Source organism: Venturia canescens, chromosome 1, assembly GCF_019457755.1.
Source record: "Venturia canescens isolate UGA chromosome 1, ASM1945775v1, whole genome shotgun sequence".
NCBI lineage: Eukaryota > Metazoa > Arthropoda > Insecta > Hymenoptera > Ichneumonidae > Venturia > Venturia canescens.
In genome coordinates this window covers 15878831-15894225 of record NC_057421.1, presented here as the reverse complement: position 1 = coordinate 15894225, position 15395 = coordinate 15878831, and the positions used below count along the sequence as shown (strand labels likewise).

General features: G+C 35.3%; 4 protein-coding genes across 8 annotated transcripts; 1 reads left to right on the top strand and 3 right to left on the bottom strand.

The window, feature by feature from the left end:
• Window positions 1-468: 468 nt before the first annotated feature.
• On the bottom strand, window positions 469-2388 carry eca (eclair). Its single transcript, XM_043410437.1, has 4 exons — window positions 2096-2388; window positions 1560-1780; window positions 1041-1187; window positions 469-832 (listed from the first exon to the last, which is right to left on the bottom strand). Exons 1-4 carry the CDS (start codon window positions 2226-2228, stop codon window positions 683-685), a joined length of 651 nt encoding a protein of 216 aa, XP_043266372.1. The 5' UTR covers window positions 2229-2388; the 3' UTR covers window positions 469-682.
• Window positions 2389-2737: 349 nt separating this feature from the next.
• On the top strand, window positions 2738-4494 carry ytr (yantar). 2 transcript variants are annotated; one of them, XM_043421082.1, is made up of 4 exons: window positions 2738-2996; window positions 3067-3176; window positions 3699-3865; window positions 4008-4494. In XM_043421082.1, exons 2-4 carry the CDS (start codon window positions 3067-3069, stop codon window positions 4202-4204), a joined length of 474 nt encoding a protein of 157 aa, XP_043277017.1. In that variant the 5' UTR covers window positions 2738-2996; the 3' UTR covers window positions 4205-4494. The 2 variants fall into 2 exon arrangements, with proteins under 2 accessions (XP_043277017.1, XP_043277026.1); XM_043421091.1 differs by having other exon boundaries at window positions 2780-2798.
• On the bottom strand, window positions 4351-5544 carry LOC122411935 (uncharacterized). 2 transcript variants are annotated; one of them, XM_043421060.1, is made up of 3 exons: window positions 5221-5544; window positions 4772-5133; window positions 4351-4673 (listed from the first exon to the last, which is right to left on the bottom strand). In XM_043421060.1, exons 2-3 carry the CDS (start codon window positions 5127-5129, stop codon window positions 4351-4353), a joined length of 681 nt encoding a protein of 226 aa, XP_043276995.1. In that variant the 5' UTR covers window positions 5130-5133; window positions 5221-5544. The 2 variants fall into 2 exon arrangements, with proteins under 2 accessions (XP_043276995.1, XP_043277003.1); XM_043421068.1 differs by having other exon boundaries at window positions 4772-5544.
• Window positions 5545-5640: 96 nt separating this feature from the next.
• Window positions 5641-14315, bottom strand: FANCI (Fanconi anemia complementation group I). 3 transcript variants are annotated; one of them, XM_043421035.1, is made up of 21 exons: window positions 14164-14313; window positions 13363-13549; window positions 12511-12794; window positions 12234-12401; window positions 11944-12167; window positions 11631-11827; window positions 11272-11408; window positions 10964-11184; window positions 10293-10769; window positions 9481-9788; window positions 9129-9320; window positions 8891-9051; window positions 8468-8644; window positions 8079-8230; window positions 7622-7983; window positions 7285-7459; window positions 6989-7205; window positions 6810-6882; window positions 6571-6714; window positions 6356-6454; window positions 5641-6271 (listed from the first exon to the last, which is right to left on the bottom strand). In XM_043421035.1, the coding sequence occupies exons 2-21, from the start codon at window positions 13453-13455 to the stop codon at window positions 6146-6148; spliced, it is 3987 nt and encodes a 1328-aa protein (XP_043276970.1). In that variant the 5' UTR covers window positions 13456-13549; window positions 14164-14313; the 3' UTR covers window positions 5641-6145. The 3 variants fall into 3 exon arrangements, 2 of the variants coding, with proteins under 2 accessions (XP_043276970.1, XP_043276980.1); XM_043421045.1 differs by having other exon boundaries at window positions 13363-13573; window positions 14164-14311; XR_006261261.1 differs by lacking the exons at window positions 5641-6271; window positions 6356-6454; window positions 6571-6714 and having other exon boundaries at window positions 6804-6882; window positions 6989-7201; window positions 14164-14315.
• Window positions 14316-15395: the final 1080 nt, after the last annotated feature.

Sequence of the window (15395 nt, the reverse complement as noted above, 5' to 3'; positions counted from 1 at the left end):
TGTATACCTCAGGGCAAGTCTGACCAAGCAGGTGGTCCCTAAAGGGACCATCCCGTCCTCTCAAGGTTAACAGAAGCACTTCGTCAATTATGAAAAATTTAAAAGAATGAACTGCGCATTGGAAAAAAGTTTTGTGTGATTTATCAAAAATGTCATTACTTGGCATAAGATTAAAACTGCAGTTTTCATTTTCCTATAACTAAAATTTTTTGAAATCATAAAAGTTTGTTCAAAATCCTATTTTTATATATCAACTTCGGATGAAAAAAAATTCCTGTACCAATTTGTCGTTTCAGATTATTTGTTTAGAAAGAGACGAAAATGTTCTTGATATTGTTTATAATTGCTGAAATATAAACTTTCACTAAGAACATGGAAATAAATTCAATGCGGAACCAAAAATGAATTTCAAGCAAACACTATGAGTTTTATTCTTTCGTGAGTCAGGGAAGAAAAAACATGGTAAAATTCCGTGTTGATTCTTTTATCTCGTTTTACATAATAAACATTTTATATTACACATCAAATTAACGACGTAGGAAATCGAGCGATGCTTATCTTTCTGGCATGATAGTTGGTGAAAAAAACTTTATTACAGACACATTGAGTTTGGTAAAAATGACTGTACAATGATGGAAAAACACATGTATGTGCGAGGCTAATGATTTTGTGAAATTGTTATTCAGACGAGTTTTTTCGCTTCAAAGAAACTCTTCAAATGGCGCATCTGCCATGCTCCCATGGCCAACAGAACAGCGGTTTGAGCCAACGACCACCGCAGGACTCTGCGATTGGTACTCTCAGAAGTCTGTCTGAATCTCTCCTCACGATACTGTAAAAGAAGTGTTAAAGGCTTGTTAACATTACAATGAATAGTATCTTTAGCTTTGTGAATGGAGCAGCAAATAAATACGAATGAAGCAATATGCCACAATTATCAAGAATTCTTGCCAATATTAATAATGATGGAACTATTTGAACTAAAAGACTTTAAATCACTGTACATCTGCTTCATCTTTCAGTGAGAAAAGTAGACTTACCCTTTGGTAATTCTGTTCCTTAGTAATTTGAGCAACTTGTTCCAAAAGTTGACGGCATCTCAATTGTAACTGACTCAACTTTTCTTGTTGCGCTATGTTCTGGTAATCAACAGCGTGCTCCCCGACTTCAATGTCAAGATGTACTCTCTAATAATTGGGTAATCAATGAACCATATATTACAATCACAGAGGAAATGAATCTTCTACTGGTAGGAACTTAGCATTTGAGACAATATTTTGCAATTGATTTATCATTAATTAATGCTAATAACAGGTGAAAAATAGTATATTACACACCTAGGGCAGGAAAATAAGGAAAGTTTCAGATCACATGTAATTGTCGGCCAAGGCGAAGCCGAGGCTGACAAACATGTGGTCTGAGGCTTTACTTTTTCCTGCCCGAGGTGTGTATACGATTTTTCTGTTCGACGCAGGCGGAATGCGGCAACTTCGGCCCGGAGGGCAGAAAAAATATTTTTTCATTCATCATTATCTTGATAAATAGAAGAAGAATCTTACCAATTGCGTGCCACTGAACCAGGCAGTACTGTTGGAGAAAAGACAGATAATATGTTCCCCGTGCAATTGAGAAGTGAAGGATATGCGACCTTCAGAACTGTAGACTCTGGAGAGAATGATTTTTTCATCAGGATCTTGAACTTCAACGTGCATTCCTATTCCAGGACTGCTTGGCATGAATCCCCCGCTACGGGGATCATATAACTCGACTTTATAATTAACTGCAGAAGAAACATAGTAATCGTGAGTTCATATCTTGGAGTTTTATTGAGTGCCGAAACGATCTTTCTTGACAAAACTGATTGCAATGGGCAAAAAAATAACTTAAAATTACGTGAAAATTCGGGTGCAGTATCGAACCTTTGCTTGGATAAATAGAAAAATTTGATACGATACAATTTCCAAATAAAAAAGGAAAATGTCTGAAAACAGATGGTAATTGACGGTTCGGATTTTTCGAGGTTAAGTTCATTGATTTGACTAAAGATAACTACTTTTTCAAAAACATTGAGAATTGAAAGAAAAAATAGACTTACCTACGACAGTCGTATCATCCGGAATTTCTTCTATGAAACATTTTCGTTCTGTATCCCCGATATGAAAATACACGCCAGAAACGCATTGTGATAGAATCGCGATAAGTACGAAAATACTCCAATATTTTGTCATTTTCGTACGTTTATTTCTCCAACGGTCAAGAGTTCACGAGAAATGTTTATACTCAAGAGGTTCTGAAAATCTTTTTTTAATTTATACACGTCGATTGTGATCCGGAACGATCGGAACACACACGTCACCTTCGAAATCGAAAACGTACCATTGGGGGATTGAGGTTGAGGTTGGCATATCATTATTATGATTGATATCACTTCGGAAACGTTTTTATCCACGTGGCGCCGTTGTGCTCTTCCACTAAAACCATTGGGAAGAGGAATTTAGTAACACTTGACTAGCAGTTGGTAAGATGAGGTTACAAAAGAAAAGATATAAAAATCATCCGATTTTGAGAACCAAATGTTGTAGAAAAATGAAATTTATTAAACAATGATGTTTAGATCTCCAGTTTCTCCGAATGCTCGTGTTAAATGAATTGTTTCCGAAATTTGTTCCTTTACGTAAAACGTAAGACAGAAAAAAATATACATATGTTCCAAACCAATTTCCAACTCCAACACGAGGCGGCGTTGTGTTGTATGTCGGACAAAAAAATAACCACAATCGTTTGTCAACAAATAATAAGTTAATATGCAAAAAATGATTGATTTTTCGTATAATTAAAACTTGTTTGCATATAGTTTTACGAAAAGCTGCAACAATCAAGTTTTTGAATAAATAGCAATGGATACTGGGTGTTGAATCTTTCTATAATGATATCTTCGTGAATACGTGAAACTTAACCTAAAATACTATCTGACTAATAATTAACAATTCGTTGCTGTAAGTTCGATCAATTTGCTTGATTGGAATTAAGGACTAAAAACGACTACAGTTATTGAATTACTTTAAGATGGTACGAAGTCGCACACCTTCGCCCGCAAGAAGAAGAGGGGACCGCGATCGTTCCAGAGAACGGGACAGAGATCGACGTAGACGCCGCTCTCGTGAAAGACGTAGAAGGTAATTCAACAAAAAATAAAACGTGACTACTTTTTATTTCAAATTTATAATAATCAACTCGATTTTCCAAATTCGTTCAAACAAAAATTTATCCAAAATTATTGTTATTTATATCCTTATCATTTGGTCATAGATTTTTATGCAAATGTACAAATCCCAACAGCAATTAAAAATCCTTCTTGCTTCTAATCCTCACTCTACCGTTCCATTACTGATGACTGAACTGAAACAGTAAATTCTAGTTTTTTTTTTTCAACCAATTTTTTTATATCTCTGTGATGGGAAAAACATAAAGAATTATTTATTATTCAATGTTCACGTGTATAGACGATTGTATAGTAACACAGAATACAGTTGCCACACAATGTTTTCTGTGTAGTTACAAAGTATTGCAGTTGTACTGATAAAACGTTTTAATCTGTGTTTGGACATGGACAACACATTCATTATTCGAAATAATATTTTTAATTATATAAAGTATTACAGTTTATCAGTATTATTCATTGTTTTTGTACTTTTTAGATCAAGCGACAGAGAACGTGTCAAGTCGAGAGATCGAGAAAGAGATAGAGACAGGGAACGTGATAGACATAGAAGATCATTTAGCAGATCAAGATCCAGGTCAAGAGATCGAGAAAGGCCAAAACCCAAAAATAAACCACCCACTGCTGAGCGTCCGATGATAACAGGTGCAGTTTTTTATGCTTCACCAAAAATAAAAAATCTCAGAAATGCATATGTTTTACTTTGTTTTCATTTTGGAGAGATAAAGAATGAAAATTGGAATTCACATTACCAGTTAAAAACTTTTTTCTTCACGATGATTCACAGAGGCTGATCTCCAAGGCAAAACTCCGGAAGAGCAAGAAATGATGAGGATAATGGGTTTCTGCGGCTTTGACACGACCAAAGGGAAAAAGGTTGATGGGAATGATTCAGGTGCCGTACACGTCATTTTGAAGCGCAAGTACCGACAGTATATGAACAGGAAGGGTGGATTCAACAGACCTCTTGATTTCGTAGCATAAAATATTGGAACTTTTTTATTAACGAAGGAAATATTGTCGTAAATAAAAAACTATTCTAGAAATACACTGTTTGAAGAATTCAATGAATGAAAAAGCATGCCTTAATTATAATCACGTAGAAAAATAGTGTTTCTGATTTTTATTGTTTACATGCATTTGGAGATCAATGAGTTATCATTTTTGTACATTTTGGATGGTTTTTTGTTGATGGATTTTCCGTTACTTTCGTAACGAACTTTGAGTATCGAAATGAGTTGTAACAATAAAAAGATGACCAATGTTTCAACTGATTGGAGGTAAATGAATGTTTTCAACCATTTCAGTACCTCTTCAGACTCTTTAGTCTGATATCCTCCCATTACCATCAGTGCCGAAATTGATCTCAATACAATTAGAGCTGGTGAAAGCACCACTTCCTCTGTTCCGCTCGAATATGCCTCCATTTGTTTATAAAATTGACAGAGGTGATCTGGATCGTTAAACACAAATTCGAATAAAAGAAAATGTCAGATTTGAAGTTTCAGCTTTTATAATAGTATTTTGGCTGATTCGGTAATCTCTTCTTACTTGCAATTTCCATCTGTGACATGCTGAGGAATGATTTATCTATGAAATCATATCCGAGCTTTAACAATTTTTCAACAACTGCCTGATCGAGTCCTAACCAGGAAAGTTTTCTGTAGAACATTTGTTCTGCATATTGATGCTTCTCTCGTACAATTCTGTAGCCTAGTTTTTCAGCAAAATTGTTGTTACATCCCCCGGCCGATCTTGACAGCAAATTACCGTAATTTGTAGTGCAATTTTTATTTTTGTTTGTTGCACTTTCAGTACTTTGTTCTGTGTATCGGCCAGCAATTATTGATTCGTAAATCATGGCCGCTAATTGTAACTCTTGGCTGTGTTTCAAGACCATTTTTCTCATAATTCTGAAAAAATGTCCAACATATTTGTGCGTTTAATCAAATTCAGTTTATATTTAAAATCAACTTTAAATTACCGAACTCGTGTGCTACCTTTTTTTGAAGCAGTACCCCTAATTTATCAACATTGTGTGGCACCATTCCATTCGTCTTTGTGATTAACTGTACATATTTTTCACTATTTTTCCCTCGAGACATTTTAACTTCGGGTGATTTTATAATTTTGTTAATTACGGATTTAATCCGAGCAAACCGAGAACGAAATACCATTGTTAACTCGACAATAACGTTTAATCAGAATTTCTTTAGAATTTTCATTCGCTTTTACCGAAGACGGAGATTGAATAGAAGACTGCCGCTTTTGTTTATTTTACGTGCGTACTATTGCTATTATTATGACGAGCGTCGAGTTACTGGCGCGAGCACAGCACAGGGCACAGCTCCGTGATGCTGTTGATTCCGGTGTAGTAGTAACAGCGATTAAAGAAAAAGTATAGGAACAAAGAACAAATGAACAATGGCACCAACGGAATATTTTTATTCGCTTTCAGGGAGTGTACACAACAGATAGTTTTATCAAAAATTTTCAAATAATATAGCGATTTTCAACTTGTTAACTATAGTTTTAAACTGAAGTCTCAATAATAATTAGATTTGCGATGTATTGTTCTCGTGTGGAAGGAGTGGTGTGCGACAAGATTTAACGTCGCGTTCAGCGATTTCTTCGGAAATTCAAAATAATTTGATTTAGCACATGCCGCACAACTCGTTTCGGGAAGATAGCCGCCAAAAAGTAGAAGAAAAAAATAATTTGAAGTGAAATTAACAAGTATATCCTAGAAAGAAAAAAAAACAAAAACTTGTGCCTTCGATAGGACTCAAGTTCGTGTGATTGCGATGATTTTTTTTTTTTTTTAAATTAATGAGTGATGAGTCTGGATAATTAAGGTATATTATTATACATAATGAAAAAAATTGTTATATATTTTGTAGTATAAAAAGAATCTTTTTATTTGGATCACACCGAATCATCGAGACGAGATTTTTTGGTTGCAGGAGCGTCACTGTGACTGTTATCACTTTCGTCGTCGTTGAACGTATTGTCCGGGTTCGCCACATGTGTCGAATTCTGTGTGTTTATTTGCTGATAATAACAAAAAAAAATTAAGTGATGAACGTGGTTCTTAGTTTGTTTTTTTTTTTTTCAATCGAAAGTTGAAACGCTCACCAGACTAACATCTAATTTTTCAAGGCCTTCCACAAGTTGGGGATTGTTAATCCTGTAATCTCGTGTTATACTTTGTTTGAGATGATTTTCCAATGGCACCTGAACGGGAACATTGATTTTATACATTTTTGAAAATCTTTTATCGCGAAAAACTAAATGAAGATCTAAATGTCGAAAATTCAGAAATTTGCTTCGATGTACAAATCCGTACTCACGCCAGTTTTTTTACTGAGCTGCATTATGTCTTTCTGGAAAAGTTCGATAGCGAATACCACGTTGGGAATTAACTTGGTCTCTTTTAATACTTTGTTCCGTTGGGCGTGACTGTCAGACTTTCCTCTTCGGGTATTTTGATGTTCCTTTCAAAAGAGTATTTTAATGACAGGTAAATTTCTATGTACTTCTCAATTACATAAATTCGCTGAAGTAAAACTGAACGGATAAAAATTCTTACGTCGGTGTGTGTTATCAGATTGTAGAAATCCAGTTTCAGAGATTTGCCCGCAAGCTCGACCACTTGAACGAATCTAAAAAAACAAACGCAATTTACATAATTTTTAAATTCTGTAAGTTTCTTGTTCAATCGTTATCCAGCACTAAAAGTCGAGTCCTGTTTCTTCGAATCGTACTCACTTGACTGACTGAAAGGCCGGATTTTGCGGGGTAGATTTATTGTAAAAGTATTTCGTCAAATCGCTGAGGAGCTTGTATAACTGCTGAAGGTTCTTGAAAGTAGAGTCCGTGTTTGGTCCTGGATCAATCGCTGCCGTAGCCAAAGATCTTTGCATTTGAATGATGTAAGACAATTGTCGACAGAGGCTTCGCTCTTTTTCTCGCAGTTTTTCTCTATCTAAAACGTGTTTAACGTCATACATGAATTTTATAATTTTTTAATATTCTTCGAACAATGTCAGGGTAAAATGATTCACCAGTTTCGTCGCCCAATCCTGGGGAGCTAGCTATGCACTGTTCAGACTTGAGCCTTGCTAACAGCCACGAGGCGTTACTGAGTTTATTTTTAATAGCAGCGTTCAAAATCCCATGAGCTTGGACGGCTGAGGATTCGCTCAAACATTTGAAACTCTCGGTTGTCGTGTCGTCGCTCTAAAAAATTGCCAACAAATTCATCGTACAGGGAAAAGATTCTTGGCATAATTGGTATTCAATTTTAATTCAACGCTTTTTTCTTATCATTTTTTGCAATAGTTAAGTAACTGCGTGAAAGATGATTCGAATTGATGAAATTGACAGAATGAGGTTCGATACCTTAACAATGGTGCCAAGTTTGTCACACAATTCCATACACAATGCATCGACCGTGATGCCATTTTCAGCGTCGCGTTCTTCCATCATCGATAACAGTTGAACAAAAATAGTTGCAATTGGAGTTTCGACCTCTTTCGTTTCAGCCAAATTTTTCAGCCACTCGAAAACCTTATTCGCCCGGGAATTATGGAAGCTGACCCTGCGCAACATTATCGACATCGTGTCCAATATTATGATTGGTATTTTTTTTTCTATTGGCTCGTCACTTTTCTCTTCCTCGAAGTACGAATCGATTAATGATTGCAACGTTTTTAACAAGTGTTGAATTTGTGTTGGAAGACCCCTAGAAGCCTCGACCTGACCTGATTTTTCAAATATTCATTTATCATTATCAGTTTAGTACAATGTTCTGGTTTCCGAAATTCAAAATTACGTTAAATGAATCGAATCTTCTTACATGTACAACTGAGAAATTTGGGGAGGTCTGAAGGCGACGACGAACATATGAAATCGCACAGTTCCTTGAATAACTCCAAGCCAAAAACTCCAGTTTCCTGGTCAAAATTACGAATCTCATCCAGGTCGCATATTATTCGTTTGTAGAGAAGTCTGAAAGATAATGAAACTACTTTTGAATGTGTGATATTTATTATTCATAATTTTCCTCACCAGGGGAGTTGCTTCGTTTTTTTAAGCTCATGATTTACGTATGGTTTTTAAAATGACAGAATAATATTTTTAGGAGTCTTAGAATTTATATAAGAGTTATTCACAAAATATTTATTTTCGAAACTATTCATGTTTTTCAGCAATTTGGAGGAATAACGTTTTGGAAAAAGCACTTACTCTCCAATTTCCATGTAATCTTTGATATTCGAATCTCTGTGTCTTTGGAGATCGGCGTTTTTCAATAGTTTGGCGCTTTGGATCAGTTGTGTGGCAGTTTGTAAAATATAGTGGTGAAAGTCTGAGCGTTTTTTCAACACTTCTGATTGCTCTCTTGTAGCCCAAGGTACCGAAGGTCTGAGAGTAAATGAAAATATGTAACTTGAGATATCGAAATTGAATAGAAGAAGACTGCATTATTTATGTTCTTCGATAAATTGAAAAATGAATGTTTTTTTCATTCATCATGACTTTTTAAAATGTCATGATTTTATGGTTATTCCATTTACTATAAAGAAAACTAAACAGTTTAAACGCGTGTATTTTAGGCAATAAATTCGCGAGATAAAATTCATCGTAAGTAATCAAGCTTCAGAAGCATACTCGTAAAGGAGACAAAGCATTTTGTGAATCGTCTCTAAGTTCATAATAGTGTTGGGAAGTTTCACACCAACGGGCCGGCCTGCCCGCTTGTTCAAGGTTGTGTCGTTACCATCTTTATCCTTTTTGGCTTTTCCGTCACCTTTCTTTGGTTTAGAAATCCTCTGAAAAAAATTGCAAATATTGTAATGCTTTGAAAACGTAAATTCGATCGTACGCGTTGAAAAAATAAATATTATACCGTGCAGAACTTTACGAGCTCGCTGTAACTTTTGAAGAGACTGTTAATATTCTGCGACACCTGTACACTCTCGGTCGACCAGCCACCAATTCTGTAGGCCATCAGGGCCTCATATACTGTGATTAGTAGCTTCAAAGTGTGCAATTTTTGCTGTGACTTCGGAACATTATCCAATAAGTCTGTCTGGTCATCCTGTTATCAGAGATTTTAGACAAATTTTTTATTTTTCAAGGCAGAGATTGGTTTGAACTTTTAATAGTAAATGCTAATGACATCAATTAATGAGATGAGTGTTGTTTAATCCGGTTGAAAAAAACGAGTTGAACATAACGTAATAAAAATGCCACTTTACGATGCTCAAATGCTCCAATTCCGTTTGAGTCGTTCTTTTGCAAAGAGACTCCAAAATCATCGCTGCTCTATCCAACGCAGTCGAACTTCTCGAAGCCATTTTGATGTAAATTCTTTGTATAACGAACACCAATTCGCCAATAGGCTCCTGAAGTACAGCTTCGGCGCCATTAATATTAGAACAAATATGAAATTTTAGCGGAGGCTTGACGTTCTCATCAGTTTCGTAAAAAACGTCGAAATGGTTTAACAACATGTCCATTACGTATTCAGATGATTCAGGATTCATTATCACCGTGTCGTAGAGACCTGTGCGTAAATAAAAAGTAATTTCTGATCATCCAACGTGAAAAGTAAAATCTCATTAAGAATTAATCGATTGTCGATAATTAGACAGTGATTTAGTAGTTAGTTTACATTAGCTGTGATTCATGTAGGCTGCGAACCAGTCTATTTAATTCAGCGATATTTTTTATTACGTATTTTTTTATGTAATAGTCAACACGAACCAGAATTAATGATAACCGATAACATTTAACAGATAAACAAAAATTCGATTTTCTACAGGGATCCTAATTTCAAATAAAACAAATGATTCATGTTTTTTTTAATTAGAAGGAAAATCTTTCATTTTCGTCGCAGATAAAATTGAAATGAATCTCTAAATAGACACGAGAAGACCGAAGCACGGTAAAAAATTGCGTTTTCCAATAAAAATATTTTATTTTTGGTGCAGTCAATCATAATTGAATCTATTTTCAATAAAAATTAATTTTCCATCTCGTTTCAGTTGAATTAGAAGAAATGACTAACCTTTATAGAGACTGGTGCGAACCTCGACCTCGTGAGTGAAACAGCGTTTGAGAATGCTTAAAACTTCTAGACAGAGAGCAATGTTGCAGCGTGCATTGGAGCTTGCTGACTGCGCGCGTCTTTCCAGTGTAACCTGAGTGAATATCGAGGTCGAACTTGAAGCGCTAGTGCTCGAACTTTGACCCGATTGACTGAGTGTATTTATTTCACTGATTTTTGAATTTTTCAAGAGTTGCAAAAATCCAACGACCGCCATTTGTCGTGTGTGAGTTCCTTTGCGATAGAGAGCTTTCCTGAGAACCAGAACGAGGGAATCTCGAATTGTCGCTGATATCCGCATTAATGGTAATACCGCGTGAAGAACTTGTTTTGCCGCATCGCCTGGAATTGTCATTAATAATTCCAGAAGGGTTATGACCCAAGCCTGATTGTCCAGGACGACGAGGGTCAACTTTCGACAAATGTATGACAAACATTCTGTAACAGACAATTTTTTTAATAAACAGGATGATAATAAAATATTTTTTAAATTTGTTATGCATGAAAGGTTCTACGCCGAATACCTTATAGAACTGTTAGTTCAATTTCAACCGTTTGAACTTTGAAGTTACTTTCAATATCATGTTCACCATTATGAATGACGATAGCTTTTTTTAAGGGCAATAATTTACCTGTATACTGAGAAATTGCTGAACCACCACTGATTATTTTATCGGCCAGTTTTCGTAAAACGGTTGCTCCAATTTCATGGCGTTTGCGAATCAATTTTTGAATTATTCGTATGCCAAGTTCACTCAATTGATGCTCATCGTCTTTCATTCGACTATCAGTGTCCATAAGGACAAATGCGAGTTCGACTAATCCTTGTAGTACGAGATGACGGTCTTTGTTACTGAATAAAAAAAAAAAAACGAAAATTTATGCACTTCCTTTGCAATCTTAGTTATCATAGTTGTTTTTTTTTTTATTTATTATACACCTGTTGGCAATCACATGTTCGATGACTTCAACAATTCGTCCATCCTCCGGTAAAACACTTCTGAGCCACGCGCTGTTCTTCCGTTTCTCATCGTCCTGAATTTTTCGGCACATAGCTTGTTTCAGTATTTCCAAAATCTACGAAATCATTGCTTGATAAAAAATATTTAAAATTTGAAGAAATATCGAAATTTGAATACGGCAACTCATTTTCTAAAATTTCGGATAATCAAACGGATAATCAATTTTTCTCAAATTATCGAGGCGTTGAATCATTGTGCTGAATCACCGAAAATGTTTGAGATTTAAAAATCACGAGAAAGACATTGGAATGTTCGATTGTGAGAAAGTCGTCATTACCTGATCCTCGTACACATTTATCACCGACAACAGCACTCCTATGAGAAACGGATCTAAAATATGTTCTGGTGCGTTTGTGACTTTTTTTAGCGACGTTACAAAATCCTTGAGTCTTGAATGGTTCACTTGTGCAGCTTGATATATGTGATATATTACTGTACTTTCAGTTTCTTGTATTTCTTTCAAACTCACAACCCCTGTGAAAAATCAAATATTTATTGCAGAATTAAAAAAAATATTGTTCGAAGCTATTAAATGACAAAATTTTCTAGTAACACTCATAGTTTTTATCAATGTGTTCATGATTATTCACCTATGTCGTTGAGGCTATCCATATTTTGAGAATCCCCAACTTCTGCGTATTTGAGAGCAAAATACTTTTTTAATGTTCCCAAAAGTAATTTGCCATCAGGAGGGGAACAGAGTCTCAATAATTGGTGTACCAACGGTGGGATTCCATTCAATTCCACATCGCGTATTTTATCACACAGAGCCCTAATTACGAGCTCGTGATCAGCTTTCTCCAAAGATATATCCCTTTAAAGATACCACTTTTTTATACAATTATAAACATAAAATATTAATTCTTTTTTGGGAAATTACCGAAAAAGTTGTGTCAGCGATGTTAAAATTTCTGGTTCCCATGGACTGTTGCAAATTGATTGAACGATTAACGACTTGTATTCTGCTCCAGACACTTCGTTACCTTTGTAATTTATGTACTTTTCTTCTTCCAGGACCTGCAGTATTATAGGCAACATGTCTTTCCAGCTGTTGATCGAGAACAATAAATAAAACGGGTGAAAATGCAAATAAATTTCATGCACACCCAATGTAGCTTTTGAAAATAATGATATCAACAATTATTTAAAATATTAACCTCATAAAATTATCATCCCTGAGACGAATCCTGTCATGACAGAATTCAGCGAGTTTCAGAAGATTGGCCTTGGAGTCAGAAGGAAAATCTTGCACTATTCGATTGACAATATTGTTCACATGGGATCCAGTAGCTTCGACTTTACACAGTGATTTTAAAACAGATTCAATGATTTTGCGTTTTTTAGTCTGAGATCCTTCAGAATCTGTGAATCCTTGAAGGAGTTCATCCAATGTTTTAAGCACACTCGTATTGCAAATCCTTTCGGTTATCATCTCTGACAGCTAGAATCGAAGAATACAGGGTTCTTTGTTAAAGAATTTTTATAGTTTCTTCAGAAATACGAATGCCCATAAAATGCATATAAAAAGTTGTAGATTGAGAAATCCCATTAGAACTGATGAAAAAAAGTACAGCCATTAACCCATCATCGAATTAAAAACATTTTGGAATTAGACACTCTGAAGTTAATGAAAAACATCAGTGGAAAATAATCAAATCTCTGTAATAAATGATCGTCATAAAGTTCTTCATTTTTGTTTCGCCTGCATTCAAAATCAAGCGGTTGAATGATTTTTTTGAATTTTCAAAAATTTTAAATCCTTAGGCAAAATATTGTTACGAATGAGAAATATTTTAACAATTTCCTCGTCACACTGGCTGCCCAGATAGATTTTTCAGGTAGTAATTGTTCTATTGCAGGATATTATTATCGTCTTTATACCCATGTTTTGCTATTCGGAATTTGAAAGTGTGCAACAGGTATTTGACAAAAAAATAAACTTTGAGGTTAACCTCGATCAACACGAATGTGATGAATCTTTGAATTTATGTTTAAACCGTCAATCTCACCTCGTCGGCTGATGCATTTTCTACAAATTTTCGTAATTCAGCTCGATTTTTCTTCCCTGACACCTCTTGAAATCTCGAAAACATCTTTGACATCCAGTAGCCGGCACAGGCAGACACAGGGTTGAAAGCAGGTTGAAAGCTCCACGGTGAACGCGGCAAAGTGCAGCAGAACCTCAGCCTCAAGAGCCTAAACAATGCAGCACACTTTTTGCTGTACGAAGACTGCAGTCTCAATAAAATTTTTGATTCCTGATATTTTTAGTATACTGTTAAATGATTTATCGAGCACATGTCAATGATTGTAGGATTAAAATCGACACTTGTTAAAGGTTATTCTAATAGAAAAATCGAAAGCAAAGATCCGTGTGGAAATTGGTTTTACTTTTTTTCACTTCAAAGAAATATTTTTCTTTCAAATAATATTTTAAGTCAAGTTAGCAATTTTTTCAATTATACATTTTATTACATATTTTCTAAAGCCTCATCGAAGCATGATTGTTAGTCTCTTTCATGATAAAAACAGTTGTTAAAGAAATCACAAATAAACAGCATAGATATGCAATAAAACAAAATGAGAAACTCCTTTCAAAATATAGTTTTGGGTAATGTAAAACTAAATCCAAACCTTACGAAAATGATTGCATATTTGGAATTTTATTGTGAATGGTCAAATACCTTCAGAAATATAATGAAAAACCATAAACCTACAATTCAAATTTTAAACTTTAAAAATCCGTTCCAATCGAAAACTGCATTCGAAAAACCAAATAGTGAGAAGCGTGAATAAGCAAAAGAAATTACCAACGATATCCTTTTTAACTCCTGAACTTTCGACTGCCCGCAGGGCCAAAAATGTGTTTTGCTTGACGAGTTTTCCCACGAAGTAAATTCGAAATTTGAAGCGGCCTCGACTCTGCCTTATTATTGTTTACATTTGCTGCACGCGTTCAGACTTGTTCCGATAGGGGGAAAATGGTGGGGAGAGCTTACGCTGGACCTCCGTATCGAAAATGGTGGGGAGTGCCTATACTTTACATGGCAAGGTGCTCCGTAGTGGGGATGGCGGGAAGAACTGGTAATAGCGCGGAGCGTCGAGCGTCGTGCGTCGTGCGTCGTTCAGCTACTGTAATTTTCCTACGCACACGCAGCCTGGATGATTCTTCAACAAAATTGATGAAATGGAGCTTGGAATAAGAGCAGCGAAAAATTCTATTTGAACGTCAGTGAATTTGTAGTTTGAATTGTTTTATTGGACGAAATAAAGATATGATGATAAATAATCAACAGAAATTGGGATTAATCAGGTAAGAAATACACATTTCAGATTACTATAAATTGACCGAGCTCGGTCAGCACAAGCCCTCTGATATTTTTCTTAAGTAAACTGAGTTTCAGGCTCGAATGGAAAAAAGCCATCAGTTAATTTTTAAATTTAATCACCATTTCAGGTGGTTTCTACGAAACGGTATTTCTAACACGAGTCAACATGCATATTTGTTGCCGAATTTGTAGTTATTTTTCAATTTCTAATAAGCCGTAAAGATTACTTGATTGTTTAGTTTTATTAACAACAGTTTCGTGAAAGCGCCGGGTTTGGATCCAGCCGGATTTGCATACTAACATATGTGCAAAGTTTATTGAGACTACATTTCATACGTACTCCTTTGAATCTCAAACTCCACGCGAGCCGTTGTATATTGCGTATATTGCGTGTATCATTAAGACTTTAATACGAGTTGTATATTTATACCTTTCTTAAATAATTTACTCATTTATATGCTTGACGAAAGCGCTTTTCCTCTTTTGTGGCGTCGCGTTTTTTATAGCGGCTTCACAGTGTTATTCGTTTCAGTTTTCTCCACTCTTATTTCGAAACGTTTCTTTCGTATTATGCTATGCGTTTGAACTAATTGATACAAGTTTATTGCCGGGCTAGCATTTTTATCACAGATACGTGCATCTACTTGGAATAGTCGTTGATGTTTTTTTCAATTAATTATTTTCTTCGTTGCTGCAATGGATCTGTAGTCGTT

Excerpts from the sequence above, each read along its gene's own strand:
- eca (XM_043410437.1), bottom strand. The coding sequence starts at position 2,228 with ATGACAAAATATTGGAGTATTTTCGTACTTATCGCGATTCTATCACAA. Across the intron at positions 1,781-2,095 it reads GGATGATACGACTGTCGTAG|TTAATTATAAAGTCGAGTTA; the intron begins GTAAGTCTATTT and ends TTTCTTCTGCAG. Across the intron at positions 833-1,040 it reads AGGAACAGAATTACCAAAGG|TATCGTGAGGAGAGATTCAG; the intron begins GTAAGTCTACTT and ends CTTCTTTTACAG.
- LOC122411935 (XM_043421068.1), bottom strand. The coding sequence starts at position 5,129 with ATGAGAAAAATGGTCTTGAAACACAGCCAAGAGTTACAATTAGCGGCC. Across the intron at positions 4,674-4,771 it reads GTCACAGATGGAAATTGCAA|ATCACCTCTGTCAATTTTAT; the intron begins GTAAGAAGAGAT and ends TTAACGATCCAG.
- ytr (XM_043421082.1), top strand. The coding sequence starts at position 3,067 with ATGGTACGAAGTCGCACACCTTCGCCCGCAAGAAGAAGAGGGGACCGC. Across the intron at positions 3,177-3,698 it reads TCTCGTGAAAGACGTAGAAG|ATCAAGCGACAGAGAACGTG; the intron begins GTAATTCAACAA and ends TGTACTTTTTAG. Across the intron at positions 3,866-4,007 it reads TGAGCGTCCGATGATAACAG|AGGCTGATCTCCAAGGCAAA; the intron begins GTGCAGTTTTTT and ends GATGATTCACAG.
- FANCI (XM_043421035.1), bottom strand. The coding sequence starts at position 13,455 with ATGTCAAAGATGTTTTCGAGATTTCAAGAGGTGTCAGGGAAGAAAAAT. Across the intron at positions 12,795-13,362 it reads AAAATGCATCAGCCGACGAG|CTGTCAGAGATGATAACCGA; the intron begins GTGAGATTGACG and ends CTTCGATTCTAG. Across the intron at positions 9,789-10,292 it reads TCGCACCAGTCTCTATAAAG|GTCTCTACGACACGGTGATA; the intron begins GTTAGTCATTTC and ends ATTTACGCACAG.